We start from the raw sequence: 22,603 nt of genomic DNA on the forward strand, positions 1-22,603 counted from the left end.
TTTAACAGAAAAATTCAAAATTTTAAAACGAATACTAATAGAGATTCTTCTAAACGGCTTTCACTTCATAAATTTGAAGTTTTAAGAAAAAAAGATTACACCTTGTTTAAATCCAAGATATATATATCTTTATTATACATATTAATTTCCATTAGGTTTCAATATTGTTTGTCATATATGTTCCGGCCAAAAAATAAAATTGTTTATATATATACACACATTCATGGCAATTTATCACTAAAACATAATATTTTATTTCCTTGTATTTTTTCATTTATCAAAAACAAAATTTTATAAAATGCAAAACCTCTAAACTAAACATCCTCTCTCTTCTAATAAGAGGTCAAAATATATTATTTTTATAAAATTTCACCTCAATAATTTTATCTAAATTCTTTCGTAATTCAAACTATCATATAAAATTTTATAAAAAGTTACACTATTTATATAACATACCATTTCAACCTGATCAGTGCATGGCTTTGATTCACCATGCATCTAATAGTCACTAAAATTAAATACCTTATAAATCAGCAATATTCCACCGATTATACAAAGTGGACTTTTATAACATACCATTTTAAAAATCAGTAATATTTATAAAAACTAATTTTTACATTCGTTCTATGTAAAAAGTCATTTTCAACTTGAAATAAACGTTTTTTTTTGGCAGTACTGTAGTTACGATATTTTACCAAGCATGTAGAAATTCTTTAATAAAATGTCTAATTAAAAAATATTCCGACATACTTAAATATCTATATTCAAATATATGTAAATTTTAGTGGATGGGAATTGCCATTAACTAGCAATGGGAGTCCATTTCTAATATAACGGGTGAGGTCCACTATGACGGCTTTTCAATGCTAAGTTCAAAATAAATGTCTTTGCCAGAGGCCCACATCTTCACACAAGGCAGGTGATCAAGTTCCCACATTTATTCAAACTGAAAATGAAAGTAGCGCACACCCTCCTAAACCTAACAATGATTCCATCTCTTTTATTATTTTATTCATTCTTAAAATTTATCCACATGGGTTAGTTGCACCAGCATGAATGTCCCAAACTGCTCCAAAGCCTCAAACTTACTTTATGGTATGCAAAATTAGCTTAACAAATTCACCAAATCAAATTAGTATTCAAGATGATAATCATTATTTGAATTATTATATTTCTTTATTCTAAGAGAGATATGATTTTATAAGGTAGTTGGGTTATTAGACAATCTTACTTCACCTCTAATATCTTAAACTTATTTTTTTATGGTGCAATGTCCTCCGCTTTTAGCATTTGAAAACTAAGTAATTTTGCTTTTATCATTAAATAAGTTAAATTTAATTGTTAGTTGATTTAAAAATTATAAAAAAAAACTAAAAAATTACATTAAAGGATCCTATTAAAAAAATTAATACCAATTAAATTATAAATAAATTCTAAGAGACTAATATTATTTCTTACCCATATAAAAGAATAAAATATCATTTTGACCAATTACCAGGTGATTATCAAATTAGAATTAGTGGCAATAACACTAGTAAATATTATTAAATATTAAAATATTAATATTTTAATAAGGTATTATTCAAAATTATATTTTTTTATTAATTACCAGTGTTGTTGCCAAAAATGATGATACAATAATTATCCGATACCAATTAAGGAATAACATTTGTCTCTTTGTATTTATTTATAATTTAGGGACTTAATTAATATTAATTTTTAAAGAGCATTTATTTGTGACTTTTGGATTTTTTTTCCTTTTCTATAATTTTTTAAGTCAATTAATAGTAAAAGTTATTAACTATCCAGGGACAACACTGCATTGTTTTTAACTGTTGAAAAGATGATTTCACAACCAAAGAGTCTAATAGTTGAAGGGCTGTAAAAGTTTAGTTTCTAAAAGATGATTTAACCTACATTAAAAGATAGTTTTATCTATCAACTATTAATTTAAGAGCATTGGTCCCCTTTTAGTTAAATAAAAATTAACTTTGACTATTAATTTATTAAAAAATTACAAAAAAAATTTAAAAATTACAAAAAAAATTATAAAATTATAAATAAGTACTCTATAAAAAAATTAATATCAATTAACATAGGCTGCTTAGTGTATTAATTTTAAATGTTGAAGAATAAAAATACAATGTAAATTTAAAATACCAAATACTCCTTGACAAATAGTTGAAGGTAAAAATGAATTTTAATTTTTTTTTAATAACTTTATAGAATGGACAGATTCCCAATTCATGAAATAAGAAGTACCAATAAACAGCACAGATCAAGCAGAGGAACTTGGGTAAAAACTCTTGACTTTATTTCCCTCGCGTCACCATCTTCTTTGTCTCGCTCTTTTAATTAAAAAATTATAGCAAGTGACAAAAATGAGATAGAACAACTGTTGGCGAGCTTGAAGAAAAGGAAAGGCTTTTTCATTTTATCCTATAAAATCAATTAACCATTCTGATAAATCAACCAGATCCCAAAGCTGATTGAAACCCACAATATCGCAGGAATCCCGAGTGAAGACAAAAGAAGAGAGAGAGAGAGAGAGAGATCTAGAGAGAGATTATGAGCATGGCCATTCATTCGATCCAGTTCGGCGCGACGGCCAGCCGGCCAGGCCGAGTTTGCCAGCACACCCAATCCGTTTCAACCTCACTCTTCACCGTTTCTCTTTAAAATTGGCTCTTCCTTGGAAGACTCAGTCATATAATATATTCTTCTCTCTGTTATTTCATCGATATCATCTTCCTTGAATTTTCATGGCGAAACTATCACAACCGAAGAATAATGCTGTCATCAGCAACAACAACCTCAGCGTCACTAACACTACGGTGCCCACCAAGGTTAAACGCACAAGGAGAAGTGTCCCCAGAGACTCTCCTCCTCAACGTAGCTCTATATACCGAGGAGTCACTAGGTAAGATTTATGAATATTGCCTGTTAAATTCTACACACAGACACACACACCAGAAATGGATATTCCCGTATGTTCTAGCGTACATGTGTTTCTAAATTTTAGCTGAAAAAGGGTGTCGGTGGGTTGTTTCAGGCACCGGTGGACTGGCCGGTATGAAGCTCACTTGTGGGACAAGAATTGTTGGAACGCGTCACAGAACAAAAAAGGGAGACAAGGTTTGTGTCTCTGCCATTATTTAATTAATATGCTCGACATTGATACAAGTTTTTCTACTTTTCTGATGATGATGACGATGATGATGTTTGTGTAATTATTAACTGTAATCTCTGAACTTCGCTGATAATAATGCTCTCTTTTTTCCCCCAATCTTGTGGCGTGGTCCCTGGTGGTTCTCATGCATTGATTCAACTCTCAGTATATCTGGGTACGTATTGATTAGTATCATGAAGAATGCCAACTACACGCTATAGCAGAGTCAGCATTTCATTTATATTAACGCAAAATGATAATCATGATGATGATACATACAGGTGCTTATGACGATGAAGAAGCAGCAGCACATGCCTATGACCTAGCAGCATTGAAGTACTGGGGTCAAGATACAATTCTTAACTTTCCGGTAATATTATTATTAATAAAACTGAATTAAGGAGTAAAAGACCTAAAGTTAATTTTTGTAATTTGCATTCTTATTTATTGTAGTGGTCGACATACCTGAACGAACTGAAGGGAATGGAGGGTCAATCGAGGGAAGAGTATATTGGATCATTGAGGAGGTAATTTTAATGAATAATGCAGAGAGTTCATTTTGGTGGATCTTTAATTCAAAGTTTTCCAGAATAGCAGTGCCAGTGTTGCTACGAAGATTGTAAATTCAGTGTGTTGAGACTCTCATGTATAAAACTTGCAGGAAAAGCAGTGGTTTTTCCCGGGGAGTTTCTAAATACAGAGGCGTTGCCAGGTAATTAATAGCCTTCATGCATGGTTCTTTTGTGATAGAGAAAAAGAGATTTTCATAGGTCCCATCTATTCTAATATGTGGAATACTACATTAGATCTCTGTCTCTTTCTCTTTTCACTTAGACTGGATTAATGGGAATTTGGCCCATGAATTTTTATGACATGGATTTGGATTTCATTATCTCCTATTATATTTCTTTTATAATTTTAAATTTATTTATATACTCTAATCATGTAAAATTTTAGCCACTTCAAATCTCACATTCTCTTTGCATTTTTTTATTGTTGATATCTTTATGACATGACTCTCATATATTTTCTTATCTCTTACTAGTTAAAAAATATATAGGTAAATTCATCACTTTAAATTTTTTTTTTAAACTATCCAAGTAAAAAATTTAAAATTCATGAATTCTAAATGTAAGATTTTAAATCTAAAATTTAAATCCAAGTTGATCAATACAAACACTACCTAAGTTAGTAATCTAATAACTTTATATTAAATAACTCTTTTTGATGAATTTCTTATGTGTCATACTCAGACATCATCATAATGGAAGATGGGAAGCTCGGATTGGCAGAGTTTTTGGCAATAAATATCTCTATCTTGGGACTTATGGTGAGGCCTCATAATTTAATTAATTTTCTCTGGCAATGAAATACAACATGAAATATTTTTACTTTCCTACATATATACATATATAGTAACTTTTCTCTTCAGTCCACGCCCCAAAAAATAAAAGGCTTCTATACCACATTCAAGTAATTTATAAAGTGACTAGATGATAGGGTTCTGTATTGCATATATAAAATTAAAGTCTCATACTTTACAATTTGTGAAAAATACATGTAACTCCATTTAGATTTATTAAATATATGGATTGATTTTTTTTTTCCTAATGAAAAGCTGGGCATTTCCTGCTTTGGAAATAAGGTCTAGCACAAAACTTATGATCATCATGAAATGAGTCAACAAAAGTTATCAATAAATATTTAACCCACCTTCATAAGACAATATTTGTATGTGTCTCCCAATGTATGGCATGCATAGGTTTGAATTATTGTTTAATTAATATGATCATCAGTCTCAGTCAAGACATACGTTAGAATATAATGGACCACCAAATCTAATGGATTTGTTAACTTAATTAACCTTATCATTCGTTTTTTTTTATAATCAGAATCTTTAGTTTGATTCTCATTGAATCAAGTTTTTTTCCCCCTTCGTTTAATTAATTAGCGACTCAAGAAGAAGCTGCCACGGCTTATGATATGGCGGCTATAGAATACCGTGGACTTAACGCCGTCACCAACTTCGATCTCAGCCGTTATATAAAGTGGCTTAAGCCTAATTCCATCGGCACCAATATTATTAATCCTAGTGATCAGTCTAACTCTGACCCTAACGGTAATGTCATTACCACCTTAACGACATCAAACCCTACTCAAGAGCATTGGTTCAGCTTCTTCCATCACAACCGCCAGCTTCAGGAACCGCCAGCTATTTATAACGGCGAACAAGAAGCCAAGCTGACTCATCGCCGACTGTCTCCGACAACCACTGCCACGTCAGCCCTAAGGCTTCTGCTTCAGTCGTCCAAGTTCAAGGAAATGATGGAGATGACATCCTCCGAGGATTTGTCGGTTCCTCCAGCTGCGAAGGTGCCGCTGCAATGCAGGTTTCCGGATGATATTCAGACGTACTTTGAGTGCGAGGACTTCAACAGTAATGGGGAAGGGGATGATCATATCATGTTCAGCGAGCTCAACTCCTACGTGCCTCCTCTGTTGTATGGTGACTTTGAAACCTGAAAGAAACAAAGAAAAGAGAACTCTGATCTGGTTGTTTACTATCACCATCATTATTATTATTTGGATTGGTTTACGTGGAAATTATTTTTCTAGCTGTGAATATGGATGATTGATTTGCTGATGACAACAACATTATTGGTGCTATTGAAGAAGACGACCTGGAAACTGATGCCTATGTTATTTGTGAGGAAGATGACCACAACAACGTGAGGGGCAAGGCAAGTTAATTACTTGGTTTATTTTTTTTTTTAGTTATGAAAAGAAAATATAGAATGTCCAAATGAGACTCCAAGAAAAATAAAACAAAAAAGAAAAAAAGAAAATAGCAAATAATTTTTAGGTCTCTCAAATTTCATTCCAATAATATTGTACTCTTTTCTATATTTATCTGGTAATCACCAAATAACTTTTGATCTTTTATCAATATAATGACTCAATTATAATAATGTGCGTGTTATATAATATATTTTCACAATCCTCTGTTATTGGCATATCTCAAGAAAGACATATTATCAGCAGAGAGAGCATATATTTCAAGTCCTAGCTATTCTCTTAATTTATAAAATTTATTACATGGGAAGAAAAATTTCAATTTAGTTAAATGTTTTCATTTTTGACAAAAAGATATCATTTTGTATTAAATTATACCTAAAAATTCTCTCTTACAATAAATTAATTTAAACTTTTGGGAGACGTGTAATTCTAATTAGGCTAAACAATACTCAAATTTGACTAAATCAAATTGTTATATAAAAAGTAAAATTACTTTAAATTTATATATCCTACGTACGTTTGATATGAACATATTGTAAATGTTTACCATAATGCTCCTGGATCCCATCAATCAATGTGTTTACCTTAATTCTTCTGCCCTGTTCATATTTTCTTGATGATGATGTGATAAGAGACACCAAGTGTTTATAGTTTACATGAATATTACATCCAGATTATTTATGAATTGTATAAAAACGCAAAATTCATTACACATGTCATGCACAAAAGTCAAGATCTAAATCAGAGTCAATCCAACAAAAAATTTGCTATCAAAAATACATTGGGTTAAAAATACCATCCATTTTCTCAATGCCTTCTCTCTCTCTCTCTCTCTCTCACTTACATGTTATTTTCTCGTGTTGACCCCATCAACGGGGGCTTTTTCTTTGATCTCAACGAATCCAGCGCTGCACAGCTGCAACAAAGTTGCCTCTTGATGGTGCTTGAAATAAATAACATAAAATGTTCGCCACCAACAATGTATGGTTTATATATATATATATATATATATATATACTATATTCCTCACATTTCAATGCCACAATTGCGATAGGAGGATAATTAGATATCTTAGTTTTTTAATTTAAACCCTATTTTTTTCTTTTTAATTAATTTTAATATATAAGAGATGTCCTTTTCTATTTGGTGACTAAACAGTATCCTCCCTCACTACTAAATATTCATTTCTGCCTTCAGATCCCTCCAATAAGCTATGATTGCCATAAAAGAAAATTTTATTGTTTATGATTTTGGTATCATATAGCTCCAAATACTTTCATATAAAAATACAACTCTTAATCCCTCTATTTTTAACATGTTTTGATATTAATTTATATTTTTTTATTGCTCCTAATCCCTTGTGTTTTGTATGTCTATAATAGTAGCCCGTATTGTCATTGACAAAGTTAAATCTACTTACATGTATATAATTATGATGAATTGGATATTGTATAAGTAAAATGACTATTAACCTTTTTTGACTTCCTGTCATAGTCATCAAGTCTTCTTCCTTCTAAAGCTTTGCCAACCATACATTGAGATTACGATTTAATGTCTTACTTGTTCCTTTTTGCATTTTACTCATTTTTATACAACTTATCATAATTTGAACAAATTAAAGTTAGCACGAGAAGTAACAAGACTTGTATGTATATTAGTCATTGTTAAGTCCTTATGGTCATATTTAAAAATATGGGGATTAATGTTATAGACATATATACTTAAGAAACTAGGTGCAATGGAAAATGTATAGGGACTAATATAAAAGCATGTTAAAAGTACAGAGATCACTAGATTTATTTTTCCTACTTTTAATGTTTCACATTGATCGGTATTAATTTGGAATTGCATTGTTAAAATATATACAGTATTCTTTTCATGAAATTAAAGGATAACTTCTTAATGATCATGATCGTAGGATGGATGTCCATAATTGGGAGAAGACATTCATTGGGCTAACAAGAAGTTGGCCCATGGCAATCCTCATAGAACATAAGACTTTGGGCTTTAGTTGGCCATCTCCTCACCAACATTTATTGGGCTGAAATATATTATTTGAATTACTGACTTATATCTAAATGATTCACTGACAATACCTCGACTTCCCTCTTATGTCGAGAAAGAAATTTCGATTTAAACGTGTAATTTCAGAAATTAACTGATATGAAAATAGATCATTTTTTGGGAGAATTTCAGTTAGGGCCCTCAAAATCAAGATAACTACAAAGAAAGCCCAAAGAATATGAAATTCCTCTGCAAACCCAAGCCCTAATAGTAATATATATTTTGCAGAAATGACACAAATGTGTTTGCCTCTCTCTCTGTTTTTTTTTTTTAAAGCGTTATTATAATTGGCCACCGAAGCCATCGCACTAGTTGTTGAAGCTCCGTCACCGATAGGGAGGCCCTTGCTACCGGTCGCCTTTGATTAAAGGAGCCAAAAGTTAAGGGAGGATTTAAACCTTTAATCCTTGGGGTGTGCAAAAAGTAATGTGCCATTGAATTATTAAAACTATATAATAATAAATTACTAAATATAATATATATTTATAATTTTTGTTTTCAAGCATTCATGTAAGTTGCTATTAATTATGAATGCATTTTTGTTTGTATCTGAATAATCATTTGTTTATACATAAAAAAATTGTCAATTTTTAAAACCCTACTTATTCAATTTTTAACAATTTATTCATTCAATATTAATAAATTATCAATAATATGTCAACTAAAAAAAGTATATATGTTATAAATTTATTTTTCAAAAACTTTCATAAACTTTGGCTAATCATGGATGCATTATTGTTCATATATGAACAATCACTTATAAATATGAAATATGACTTGTTAATATGTAAAAAAGTTGTTAATTTCTAAAACCAACTTGGTCAATTTTTTTTTAAAACTTACATTTTTAATATTAAAAAGTTATCAATAGTATACTAAATAAAAATATATATGTTTTAGATTTATTTTTTAAACATTTTCATAGATTTTGGTTTATCATAAACATATGATTGTTAACAATCAATTATAAATATTTGAACATAACTTGTTCATATATTAAAAAAAAATTGTCATATATATATATATATATATTTACATGTCAAGGGCATTTGTGGCCTCCTTGCCGTCAACGTAGCTCCGACAGCCCATGATAGAGACACAGGTTTTTTTTTATACATAAAAAAAAAAAAAAAGAGGCAAGGGCATTTGCATCATTTTAGTAAAATATTTAATTACAATTAGCGCCCTTAGACCTGCAAAGGAATTTCACATTTCATTGAACCTTCTTTGCAATTATCTTGATTTTGAGAATCTTAACTGAAATTCTCCCTTTTTTAAAAAAAAAAATTTACACACGTGAAGACATAATTGACTTTTATATCTTTTGGCGTTTATATAATATTCTTGCTTAACAAAGATATGTATACTAATACAATATTATATCAAAATAATTTCATCAACAACCCATAATAACGTTTTTATTTTTTATTTAAATGTGTGAATGGAATGTAGAAATTTACGGAGGAGGCCGTCATCTTTCATGCTTTTAAAGAAAGTGGATCAAGGGATGGCATGTGAGTTGATCGAACTTTCAAATTATAAAAAATGGATACTTTTTTTAATCAAAAAATAAAAAAAATGGATACTTGATGTGTTTTCTTTATTGGGATTCAAAATTTCAAATAATATAGGATATGAAAATATTTATAAAAAAAATATGAATACAGTATCATGGTTCATCATCTAGCCTGTTCATTCAAATACAAAAGACTTACTTTTTTTTAAAAAAAGAAATTACACATACACACAAAGACCTATCTTATTACGTTAGGTTTGAGTATTGTAGAGTCTAATTATAAATAACTTATTTCAAATTATTTTTTACATTTACATGATTTTGAACTTGAAATCTCATGCTTTACAAAAAAGTTTAGTTACTTTATTTATTCAAATATTAGCTCTGTTTTCAATAATTATCTATATAGTTACTCATCAAATTAAATGATAAATTTATTTTCGTTCGTATATTCTAGTTGTATTGCAGTTGAACCCATAGAGTCTTTATTGATTTCTCTAATAAAAAGTTGGGAAAGTTGGTTTACAAGATTGGATAAATCATTTCTATAATGTCGATTTTTTTTTTAAAAAAAAATCAATGTCTTTTAATGTAGCTTCTGCTGAGAAAAATGAATGCCCTCATACCTCTCTTTCTTGCCGGCCTTTTCAATTATTAAATATTATCCGTGAGACACAGAGCCTTTTCGCAGTTAAACCTATAAAATTTGGTTTGGTGTAACGTCAGACCAAGTTGACAGTGACATTACATGCACGTTTCATGCATGTTCATTAATAATATACATACATACATACATACATACATACATACATACATACATACATATATATATATAACAAAAACAACAAGAAGTCACTTATTCATCTATAATATTATGATTAATTTTTATACAGTGAGAAAAATAACAAGTGAGATATATAAAATTTTCAACTTTGCAACTCCTACTCTTGACATTTTACACTTTTTGAATTAAATAAAAAATATTTAAATTCAAAAATTTATTAGATATATAATATTTTAATAATCTAGATAAGATATGAAGAGCATATTTATAATAAAAGACCATATCAATCTATTCAATATAATTTTTTAAAATAAAAAATGATGATAAAAATATTTATGTTATTATAATTTTAGTTCTAGGCATAATTATTATTTTTTAAAAATATTACTTTTTATTAAATTATCTTGCACTTCTAACTTGAGATCCTAGCTCCACCACTATTTATATATGGCCCATTCATAGTAAAAGTGATATATTCTCTAACTTAGATTGAGTGTTTCAAATCTGCTCATCATGTAGTGAATATTCACAATGTGGTCATAGGATTTCATCAACCATTAAAAGTTTAAATTTAATGAAACAGTGAGTTAAATGGTAATTTATGAGGATGCATTTTAATCATTTTTCTACAGTCTTTTTTTTAACCAGCAAATAGATGCATTCTATTAAATTAAAAGACAGCCATTTGAATAATTAGATCAACGTATATGATATAACAAAATGTAAAGTTACGCTGTGATTTGGTATTCAGTATTCACTGTATTTTTACGTACATTTTTTGCAGCCTTTCAATTAATTGACAATGTTTATAGTACACGGTAGAATATTCATTGAAAGGGAATTTGCAATACTCATTAAATCTAAATCACATACTTTCTCCGATTCTTAATATAAGAGAAAATATAAAAATATTTATTTTTAATATAAGATAAAGTTAAAGTAATTAATATTTTTAAATTTATCCATTGCTTATTTATTATCATTTGAATTCCCGTAAGGGTCAAATTAAAAAAGGGTACATATATTACAAGAATTTTAAAAACATAATTATCATTTTTTAATAAATATGAAGTTGGTTAACTTTGTTTTGTAATAAATATCAAAGGAAATATTCTCTTTCCCACGTGTTAATCAGGATGCAATACATGTGGGGTGTGCTTTAGGCTAAGCTACTCAATCTTAGCAATTCATATTCAACGATAATATTTCATCAAATTATAAAATAACCTAACTAAATTCTTCACCCAAAGTCCCAAAAAGCAAAACAGATCGGGCCTACCAAAAAAAAAAAAAAACAGAGGAAAAGTAAAGCAGACAATATATTTGTGTATCACCTCACATACTTGATTAATAGAGCATATGAGATTGGATTTGCAATTTCGTTCCGTTCACCGCATGGTACCGCATGGTGTATGGGGGTGTTCATTCCGAACCCGTCCCGATTGGCCCGATATCGTCTCGATCATATCGAGACGGGTCTTGTCCTGGCCCGAAAATAATCGGGACGGGACTTTACGAGACGGGACAGGAAAGGAGTGCGGGACGGGACGGGACACGGGATTACCATCGGGACGTCCCGTCCCGTCCCGAATATTATATATATTATTTTTTATTTTAAATATATTAATTATATTAACATAATCTATACTTATATTAATTATATCAATTATAATTTTAATACTTGTAATTCTTATTTAAAACTAAAGTTTTTTTATATTGATAATTTTAATGGCATGGAGTAAACATGACGATATCTTTCTTTATAATATATTAATTATATTAATATAATTTATTCTTATATCTATCTATTTAATAAATTTTCTTTATAACATATTTCTTACTTATTTTTAGAAGAGTAATTGGCTTAGTACATCTTCACTAAAGTAGAAGAACAATTATTTAATGTTGTGTTTGATTTGCCTGTTGTTGCTAATCTTATAGCATAAAGATCACTTGTATTTTTTATTATAATATATAGTCGTGATTAATATAATTCAATAATTGATTTTAAATTATTGTTATTTATGTACTTGCGTTATTTTGATTTTAAACTTAATAAATTATATGATTTAAAATTTTAAAAAATGTTATTATTCAAATTTTTTTTTCACATTATTTCATTTATCGGGACGGCGGGACGTCCCAATCTTGTCCCGGTCCCGTCCCGACTCTTAACGGGACGGGACGATTTTCGGGACGGGACGGGACACGGGACCAAAATTCAGTCCCGATATTTTTTTCGGGACGGGACACGGGACGGGGGTGTCCCGGTCCCGTCCTGTCCCATGAACACCCCTAATGGTGTAGGCTCCACAATGTTTTCTCTCAGCTTTTTATTAATGGGCTGGCATTTTCCTTTGACAATGGCCTTACACTACTTTTCATATGTCCTAATTTTTTTTATTTTTATTAAAGGGCCATATTAACTCATATTCTTCTTTTATTTTTAAAAAAATGATAATAAAATTTGTTATAAATATATAAATAATAATTTGATATTTTAAAATGTCATAATTTTCTTAAAGTCCTTAGAAACTTTTCTATCATTAATAAATTTATATAAATTATTAAATTATTTTTATTAAAAAATGAATGATTCATAAGTTTTATTTACATATTTATAACTTTTTTTCTTACATTCGCAACAATACAATAGTAAATTATAACTTCACTTGCTAAATTCTTTATTTGCTATTACATTGTTGTGAATGTAAGAAGGAAAGTTGTAAATATGTAAAAAAAATTTATAAATCATTTATTTTTTAATAATGGTAATTTGATAATTTATCTAAATTCATTAATGATAGAAAAGTTTCTAGAAACTTTAAAAAAATTATAACATTTTAAGGGACCAATTTGTCATTTATATATTTTAGAGAAATTTTATTATCATTTTTCCTTTATTTTTTTCTCTCTCTCAACTTTTTATTAATAAGTCTCGCTATTAGATATCATGAAATATAAATGTGATATAAGAACTAATAAAGGCGATGCTTGTTCAAAAAATGATTGTAGGATGGGTAGGGGAAATATTGAAGTGTATGCATAATGAAGAGCGCGCTAATATGCTAACAAAATAAGTTGCTTGAAGGAATATGGTTGTGATTTAATTTTAAGCGCATTGTTAGAAATTACGATCTATTGTTTTATTAAAATTTTTAATAAATGTATTTAAAAAAGAACATTTATTTTTAATAGAATGAGTCCAAAAGAGTTCATCTAGGATTATCGAGTAACAAATTAAAGAGAATACATATTTATTATCTAATTAAATCTTTGAAAAAAAGGAAAAATGACAATAAAGTTCATTTAAATTAGTTAATTGACAAAGAGACCCCTTAAAAAGGTATAATCCCCTGGGGTCCTAGGGGATTTTTCTGGCATGAGAAAATTTGAGAAAATGATGATTTTGCCCTTCGTTCAAATTAAAAGAAAAAACATTATTTCCCCCATTCCAGTGTCTCATCTATGCTCTGTCCAAACTGTCATCTTATGTCGTCTCTAGTACGTCCGCCCTTGTGTGTCTTAGGTGTGTGTGCCTCTGTCGCCGTCTCACCATCACAGCATCGTTGCAGCCCGACAATCATTCTCACTTCACCTTCAGCAACTTCGAGCTTGCTTCTCAGTACTGGTAGTAATGGTTCTGCCATTGTGGGTTTGTGGTTTTGTTATCATCATCGCCGTTCTCCCTCTCTGCCTAGTCTTACTTGACTCTAGTCCCCTTTGTCCCACTCTTCCTCTTTTATCTTTTTCACTTTAGTAACTATAGGATTGTGGTGCTGAAAGTTTGATTTCTTTTATTTTTTAATGAAAATGGGATCAATAAATTATCAAAAAAGGATCAGTACATTAGGACTACAAAGGAAATAACAAAACTACACAAATGCCTTTCAAAATCTACCTAACCTTATATAGCCAGGGTTGATGATGTCTGTGGCTCTGTTTCATGCAAGTGTTAACAAATGCCTTTGAATGTTGTCACCAGTTTCAATTGTTGGCTAATTTATCTGGGATCAACTATCAATAATCTTTTTCTATATGGGTCTATTTCATAGAGTGCTATGCTTTTTTCCTACCATGTCATGTTGCACGAAATTTAAAAATTGCCTTGTATATATATTCTAAGTTTTAGATAGCCACTTTTTAAGCTAAGTGTTAAAAGATGGAGATGTAATCAGTTTTAATAGGTAGAAGCCCAAAGAACCAATCTATCGTAGACCAATGGCAAAGTAGGAAGAGGTGATCCATAGTTTTTTCATTGGCATTGCAAAAAAGGCAATGGAAGATAGGAGGGATATTGTGATTAGTCAAAATTTTTTTGAGTAAGCATGGTGAGATTAAAATCATACTTATTAGTAGCTAGTTGGTAATCCTTATTGAATGTGATGTTATTTATAAAACAAAAGAGAGTATTTGATTAATTCAACCAATTGAATTGACCAAAATGTTTAAAAATAGTTAAAAAGTGAATTGGCTTATACTGGCATAAGTAAAAAACTTGCTTATGATTTTTCTTTTCATAATTTGTTTGTTTGACATTAAAAAGATAAGTAATTTTTGGAGACCTTGCTTAGATAAATATTAGTTGGATGATTTTTTTATTAAGACTTTTATGTATTTCAATATTACTTTTATTATTTTTTCGTGATTAGTTTGAAGTCAACTGCAAGATAAATCTTTCCATTATTTTGATTATTATTTTTGATATGGAAATTTTATACCTCAGTCCTTACTCTGTTAAGTATTGTTATATATTTTGTCAAAAATGTATTTGCATATGTAATTGACTAGATCTGAAAGCACTTTCACAGCAAGTTATGTATGTTCTTTCCAATGCAACAATTATGTTTAAGCTTTCTCTACATGGATATAATTTAGGATAGGAAAAATGGTGAATGCATTAATTCTTTTCAAGAAAGACTTTTTTAAGGAAAATGATGATAAATTTAAGAAAATGAGGCTGAAATATAGAATAAAACATGAACTAAAGGTATGGGAAGAGTTGCTAGAGGCTAAAAATGCCAAGAATGTTGAGAAAGCTAGGCAATTAAAATCTAACAGACATGTTGGAGGAAATAAATGCAAGGTTTTTTTTCATACGAGGTGTTTTGTGAGGCAGTTTATGGAGCTTGCAGAGTTCGTGAAAGGTAATAAGAACCTAAGAATGAGGGTAGAGAACATCAGGTTTGATATGTTGCTTGATATCTGATGGAAAAGCAATAATTATTTTCAATTGTATCACACATGTATAAAAGGGAGGAAGGTGACGACTAAGTAGTCTTCGTTACCTAATTTTTCATTCATTTCTGATAGTTTAAGAGAAATTATTTATTATTGCCTATTTCAAGATCTTGGTTAAAATGTAAGATTAATATCTCACTCGTGATAAATTTTGATGTTTGGGAGGAATGCAGTGGATTAGTAATAGGGTGAGACAGTGTCTAAATTTATTTTTTTATAATTTACACGTAGTAATGTACAAATAACATGAACTCCTTAGTGGTTGTAGTTTATGACTATACTGTGCCATGCATTAATGGGTGATATCAAGGTTTCAAGTCTAGTCTGTCATCATATATTTGATGTTGACTTCATAGTTAGCTTCCAGCGAAATTAAATTTAAAATGTCTTTTTTACTATGTTTTGTTTTTTGTAATTTGTTGCATAATGTGTTCTTGTTTGTAGTGCAAAATGACATCAAATCCCCTCGTTTGGAAGTTGTAATGTCCACCTTGGCATTACCAAAATTCACCACACAATCACAACATCCAATCATAATTAAGAGCAAGGATTTGCTCCTAATCTCACATTATATATATAAGGGTTAAAACTAATAATCCTTTAAAGATAATTGAAAAATATTTGGGATCCCATAAAAATCCTTTAAATTGATATTTTGAGCTCAAACTTAATGATTTATAAAGGTATTGGAAGCATGGAAAAGTTTTGGGAAGCAAACCACTTTAAAACAGGGCCAAAAATGTCATTTTTGAGTGTTTTGGTCCATGTGCCGCGGCTCGTGGTCCGTGTGCCGTGGCATGTGGCACAGAAAGACAAGTTTCCTCACTGTACCGTGCACCGTGGCTTGCACGAAATGCGCCGCGGTGCACCTATCCATGACAACAATGTTGTCATGACAGCTTTTCTGGATGAACTTCAAATGCGCATCATTTTCACATCCGATGTTTAATTGGAGTGATTCAAGCGTCCACACGAAACTTATTCAATAAGCTAACTAATGGTACTTTTGTTACGATCCAACACTGTATGAGAATTTAGACACTCGGATGTAAAAGTCAGTTTTTCAAAGAAATTTTTAACCATCCAAGTACCAAAAACTCATAACTTATACCATTAACCCATTATAAGGCTTGAATCAAGTCCAATAGGCTAAAATATACTTGAGTGACCAATCAAACACACAAAAACATACCAAACACAAAATTTGGCCACTCAATGGCCATTTTGCCCAATATGGCCAAAATACCAATCAATATCATATATGCTATTTGGCCTCTATTGCCACATAATACACTACAATTACATTGTCACCATATTAATAAAACATTCCTTATACTTGTATCATCACTACAAAAATTATCACATATTCACCTCATATATAATATTGGGCTAAAATACACAAGAACATAGTATGAAACAAGTGCAACTAATCAAAATGATATGCATTCCTAGTTGGCAACATATAATATCATATAACAAGTTTATGTACACCACTTAAACTAAAATCAGGCATTGTTATTCGATGTAGTAAATCTACAAATCCTTGCCCGATTCCTTCCCTCGCTCAGTCTTAGCTGTAGAACCTATGAAATGATAATCCACGGGGTGAGATAAAAATCTCAGTAACTAAGATAATCTATACTATTGATTAACAAGCCAAGTTATAAACAAGCATTAAAATAAGTAACATGATCACATCATATAAGATCACCACAAATTTGCATACATGATCCCTAACCATCCGGTCCTCCAATACTCTCGACCAAACTAATAGGCTATTTCACAGAACCAAACCACATGTATGGTCCCCAAGCTCACCATCCATGGTAGGACTACCTGGCTAAGGTGTCTTAAACCATTTTCAGGCTACTTTTTCTCCTATTACAAGTAATTGGGGTGTCGTTACTCCAACACTGCATCCTACGGACGTTAAGGAGCATAGTCTCCCACTCCGCACCCTTTTGGGTACTAAGGAGAGTAAGTCTCCAACACCGCACCCATTTTCAGGCACTAAGGAGAGTAAGTGTTGCACCTGGCGTCTCGAGGTGCCAGCAATACCATATGGACTTAATCTTCACTATCTCCATTAGGGTGACCTCCCACCCTCTAATATGCCACATTTCACTATATATCTCCACTTAACCGTGCATAAATAACTTTCCAAACAAATATATCAAAATCTTACCATTTACTTCAAAAATATAGAATTTTACAAATCAATACTCTATTTTTTCTAAAATAGTTAACCTTTAAAGAATTTATGCATATATATTCAACAAATCATAGAAAAGCAACTTGAGAATAACTTATACAAGGTAATAAACAATATAAATTATCTAGTTACCTCAACCCTTTTATTACTAAAAGGGTTACCCGTGGTACTAAATTTCTTCTTGTGTCAAAGTAAGTCTTCTCACACTACAATCTACATCAACAAGTACTATATATTAATTTTCAATTAACACAAGCACCATTAGCTAATAATAACCTCTCAATTCTCCCATTTCTCACTCAAATTCTCAACAAATAGACTTGTCAAGATTAGAATTTATTCACTTCATCCCTTTAAGTCACTTTCTAACTCTATCACAACGTAAAACTCAATATCTCAACTTATCACACTTCAACACCCTATGATCAAGTTAGGGCTTGATCCAAAATTTACTAAACAAAAAAGTAGCTTCCTATTACCATATATCCAAGATCAATAAACCTAAATTAAATTTTTAGAGTCAATAGAAACCTTCAGAACATTGACTCATGGCTTAATCCAATCAAACCAAATTCTCCCTCTTCTAAATCCCATGGAAAATGAGATGAAAAGGTAGAGGAGAAGGGTATGAAACTTACCCAAGAGTTTGAAGGCTCAAATCATCTTCAAAATCCTTCCAAATTTATGCCCTAGTAGTGCCTAAAGTTACCCCCTTTGTGCTGTAGGTTTTCGAGCCCAAAAACTATCCATTTCTGATGATTCTCAAAAATTTAAGTTTCTTGTTGTGTTGTGCGCCGCAGTGCACGCCACACAAGTCGAAGCTCATAGTACAATGAGCAACAACTTGATTGTGCTCCCCCGATGCCTCCTGACTTAATCCAACTTTTATCCTATCTTAATTTAGAGCTAAATATGACCCAAAAATTCAATTAGCTACCTAAAAACATAATTAAATGAATTAATCATATTTTTTAACTAATTTATCCCTTAATTTAGATTTGAAGTTTTAGGATGTTACAGAAGGCAACAAAGAAAAAGAGGGGTATCTCGCTTGAATATGTCAGATACAATATAGCTGAATGGAATCTTATCGTCGATCCAGCTCTTGTGAACCATTATTAGAGGTGTTTCATGCTAGAGCTGAAGTCACTGAACTTCTATGTCCTTGACTTGTTAAAGGGGGACAGTGGTCTTGAACCAAGGAGAAAGAAAAGGAAAAAAGATTGAGCTTTAAATGCAAAAACAATTATTGGTGAATACATGTGTATAGTCTATTAGTCAACTCCTTGGCGTGTCTTGTGTGCATGTTGTTTGATAATATGAATTTGTTTCCTTTGTAGTAAATAGGTTCTTCGACATCATTGAGTTGGTGAACCCAGGCTTGATCGGGAAGAAACTAATAGGTTATGTTATTTGGCCTCCGATATCCCAACAAAGTAATCTGCACATTCTTCGCCTATTGTTATAGCTTATCTTGTTTATGTAGTGCCTTTGTTTCCTTTGACCAATTGTGATTATTTTTTATATACTACATGTTTGTAGGAAATATTGTGGAGTTCTCATCATGATTTGTTGAAGACATGGGATCTTACAATGTCATAGGACATCACTAATTTACGCTTGCATTTTCTTTGATGTTGTTCTTTCTACTTCAAGGCTATTCTTTGTTTGTGATTATTCTTTCAACTTATATGTTATTCCTTCTTTAGTGCATAAGAAGTTACTAACTTTAGGACTGAGCTTTTATGGTGGCTGATTAATCATCCAGAAAATAAAAAAAAAGGTGGCCTTGAAATTACTTGATGAAGAGAAGACAAGAAAGAGAAGGGGGTAGCCACTTTAGTATATAAAGAAGGATGTTAATATTTGTCAACAATTTCTTAGTATATAAAGGTGTAACCATTGTTTGAATATTTGTTAATATGTGTAATGACCTTTTGAATAGGAATTGCTAATTGTGTGGTACTCAATAGAATTGATACTAATGTTATATTTAACTTTTACCCATCTAACACAACCATTTTTCCTAATATATATTGTGTTTTCTTAGCAATATTTTGATGCATTTGTGTGGTACTCAATAGAATTGATACTACAGCTGAACGTTTATTTTCTCATCAAAAAAGAAGCACAAGACTTTGTGTTCTCTTAGCAATACTTTAATGCATTTGGCTAGAGCAGAATGCCTAAAGCTGTAAGGCTGCTATGTTGCCTTCAATCTTATATGATCAGATTTGATCATAGTTTGTAATTACCTATACCAATTGATACTAATGTTGCCTTTAGCGAATGGAGTGAGTTTATAATTGATCAATTTGATCATAATTAGATTGTAGTCGAATGAATTATAATTATATACATATATATATAATTGATCAATTATAATTTTGACCTTTGGTTAAAAAAAGGTAATTATATAACTAAGATAATCAAGTGATAATAAAGATACAATTTTTTACAATTTTAAAATTAAAAAAAAATTAAATTATTTCATGATAAGTTTAATCTATTTGACATATTATTTCTTGTAAGTTTGCTAGTTTACTCATTTCACTAGTGTAATGAAAATGTGAGAAATTAAGTTTGTTCATCAATATAAAAGTGCGTTTGATATTTTTACCTTTTTTAATTTTCAAAAGTTCATTTTGAATGTTAAACATAGGTAAACTAAAGTAATAAAAGAATTAAGGAAAAAAATTCAGCAAGGAAAGTTTGGTACTTGAAAATTCGCAACACCCCATTCACAATTTTGGTTCCACTATTAACAAGTTTTGTCCTTATATTCATAATTATGCATTAGTTATTTCCAAGTCTTAATGTGCAAGTTCAGGCAAGCATCAAAATTGGAAATTCACAACACCCCGTTCACAACTTTGATTTCACTATTAACAAGTTTTGTTCTTATATTTACAACTATTTATTAGCTATTCGCAAGCCCTGGTGTGCAAGTCCAGACAAGCTTCAAAGTTGAAAATTCATAACAACCCGTTCACAACTTTGGTTATACTATTAATGAGTTTTGTCCCTATATTCACAACTATACATTAGCCATTCGCAAGTCTTAGTGTGTAAGTCCAAACAAGCTTGGTACTTGAAAATTTGCAACACCTTGTTCACAACTTTGGTTCTACTATTAACAAATTTTGTCCTTATATTCACAACTATGCATTAGCCATTCATAAGTCCTGGTGTATAAGTCCAAACAAACATTAGAGTTGAAAATTGGCAACACCTTGTTCATAACTTTAGTTTCACTATTAACAAGTTTTGTCCCTATATTAGCAATTATGCATTTGCCATTCGTAAGTCCTGGTGTGCAAGTCCAGACAACATCAGGGTTAAAAATTCACAACACCTCGTTCACAACTTTGATTATACTATTAGCAAGTTTTGTCCCTATATTTACAACTACATAATAAGAAATTACAATTTATTAGCACCCTTTATAAATTGACTGAATCAACAAAAAATGAAATACCACTCTAATCCAACAAATAACAATTTTCATTAATTTAAATGACAATAAAACCTTAAAAAGTGACATAAATGACTTTAAGGTTTCATTATTAGTTACATAATCTACAACTTGCATCAAAATACCCTACAACCCTTTTGACAAAAATATATGAATGGTTGAATCTTTTATACATAAGAAGTTTTAGCTTTGTCATATTCACAATTCAGAAAAATAATAGTCATCTTTGCACATTATACAAGACAAAAGACAGCTGAATTCATAATAACGATGCAAAAAGGGTGTCATATCTACATCATATCCTAGATTGGATTAGGGTTCCTATAAGTCTTGTGTGTATGGCCTGGTTGATGGCATAATGAACAGTGATAAATCTTCTTGTTCTAAAATTGTGACTCCATCCTAAAAGTTCGTGGCCTCCTAGGAGGATGATAGGTACTTGGAGGTTGGAGGAAGACTTGACCTTTAATATTTGGAATGTTATAGTCATTTGGACATATAAGCTAAGATCAACACGTAAGTCCCCATATGCAATATGTACACAAACTCTATTTCCTCCGTAATGCTCTGCAAACATTTGTTCAACTCTAGCCACATGGTCTCTTAGTTTTGCCTTAATCTTTAGACCAACACCATTTCTCCAAGTAGAGAGAGCCATTTTGGATGCATGCATTTTGCATGCTACCTTTTCTCTATGCTCATAGATCAATTGTGCAACACCATGCCTTCTCTCGGTGACTATCCATGAATTAAATGACTCTGCAAGATTTGTAGTTATATTATCTCATCTTCTATATGGAAACTTAAATAAAGATCACCTATCAATGTGACACTACTGTCGAACAGCACCAAAATTAATAAAAACTAGATTTTGCAGTAAAGTGCAACCTAGGTCGTCTCCCTAAGAGTCAATAGAGTAACTATTTAAATTATGATTATGAAAAGGTAAATAATGGGGGGGTTTTTTATGATGAAATTAAAAACTAAATTATAAATAAATAAATAGAGGAAATTCAATTAAGAAAATTACCGACAACAAGCAGCGCAATCAATCACAACCCAATCACCTAAATTTAACCTTCCTCGTCTACAAAATAAATTAATTTTATTCAACTTTATTATTCTGGTTTCATTATAATATTTCTCAAATTATCATTCAAGAATTAAACAAGAAGTTAAGTTATAGATTAATTGAAATCTCCTTTAACCCACAACCTAACAATTGTTTTATAGCCACACCAAAAACAAAGCATGGATAATCACCCAAGCCAAGCCAAATTACTCTTACAATGCTATATCAATCGATTATAGCAATTAAAACCTCAGATAAAATTTATAACTCAAAA

The 22,603-nt window shown here is 30.6% G+C and overlaps 1 protein-coding gene across 2 annotated transcripts; it reads left to right on the forward strand.

Moving 5' to 3' along the window:
• Nucleotides 1-2,475: 2,475 nt before the first annotated feature.
• LOC129297209 (AP2-like ethylene-responsive transcription factor At1g16060) lies at nt 2,476-6,042 on the forward strand. 2 transcript variants are annotated; one of them, XM_054935575.1, is made up of 8 exons: nt 2,476-2,920; nt 3,053-3,135; nt 3,336-3,344; nt 3,451-3,539; nt 3,623-3,696; nt 3,831-3,881; nt 4,423-4,499; nt 5,121-6,042. In XM_054935575.1, the coding sequence occupies exons 1-8, from the start codon at nt 2,763-2,765 to the stop codon at nt 5,690-5,692; spliced, it is 1,113 nt and encodes a 370-aa protein (XP_054791550.1). In that variant the 5' UTR covers nt 2,476-2,762; the 3' UTR covers nt 5,693-6,042. The 2 variants fall into 2 exon arrangements, with proteins under 2 accessions (XP_054791550.1, XP_054791551.1); XM_054935576.1 differs by lacking the exon at nt 3,336-3,344.
• Nucleotides 6,043-22,603: the final 16,561 nt, after the last annotated feature.

This window comes from Prosopis cineraria, unplaced genomic scaffold (assembly GCF_029017545.1).
Source record: "Prosopis cineraria cultivar Desert tree isolate PC_DT_omini unplaced genomic scaffold, ASM2901754v1 PC467, whole genome shotgun sequence".
NCBI lineage: Eukaryota > Viridiplantae > Streptophyta > Magnoliopsida > Fabales > Fabaceae > Prosopis > Prosopis cineraria.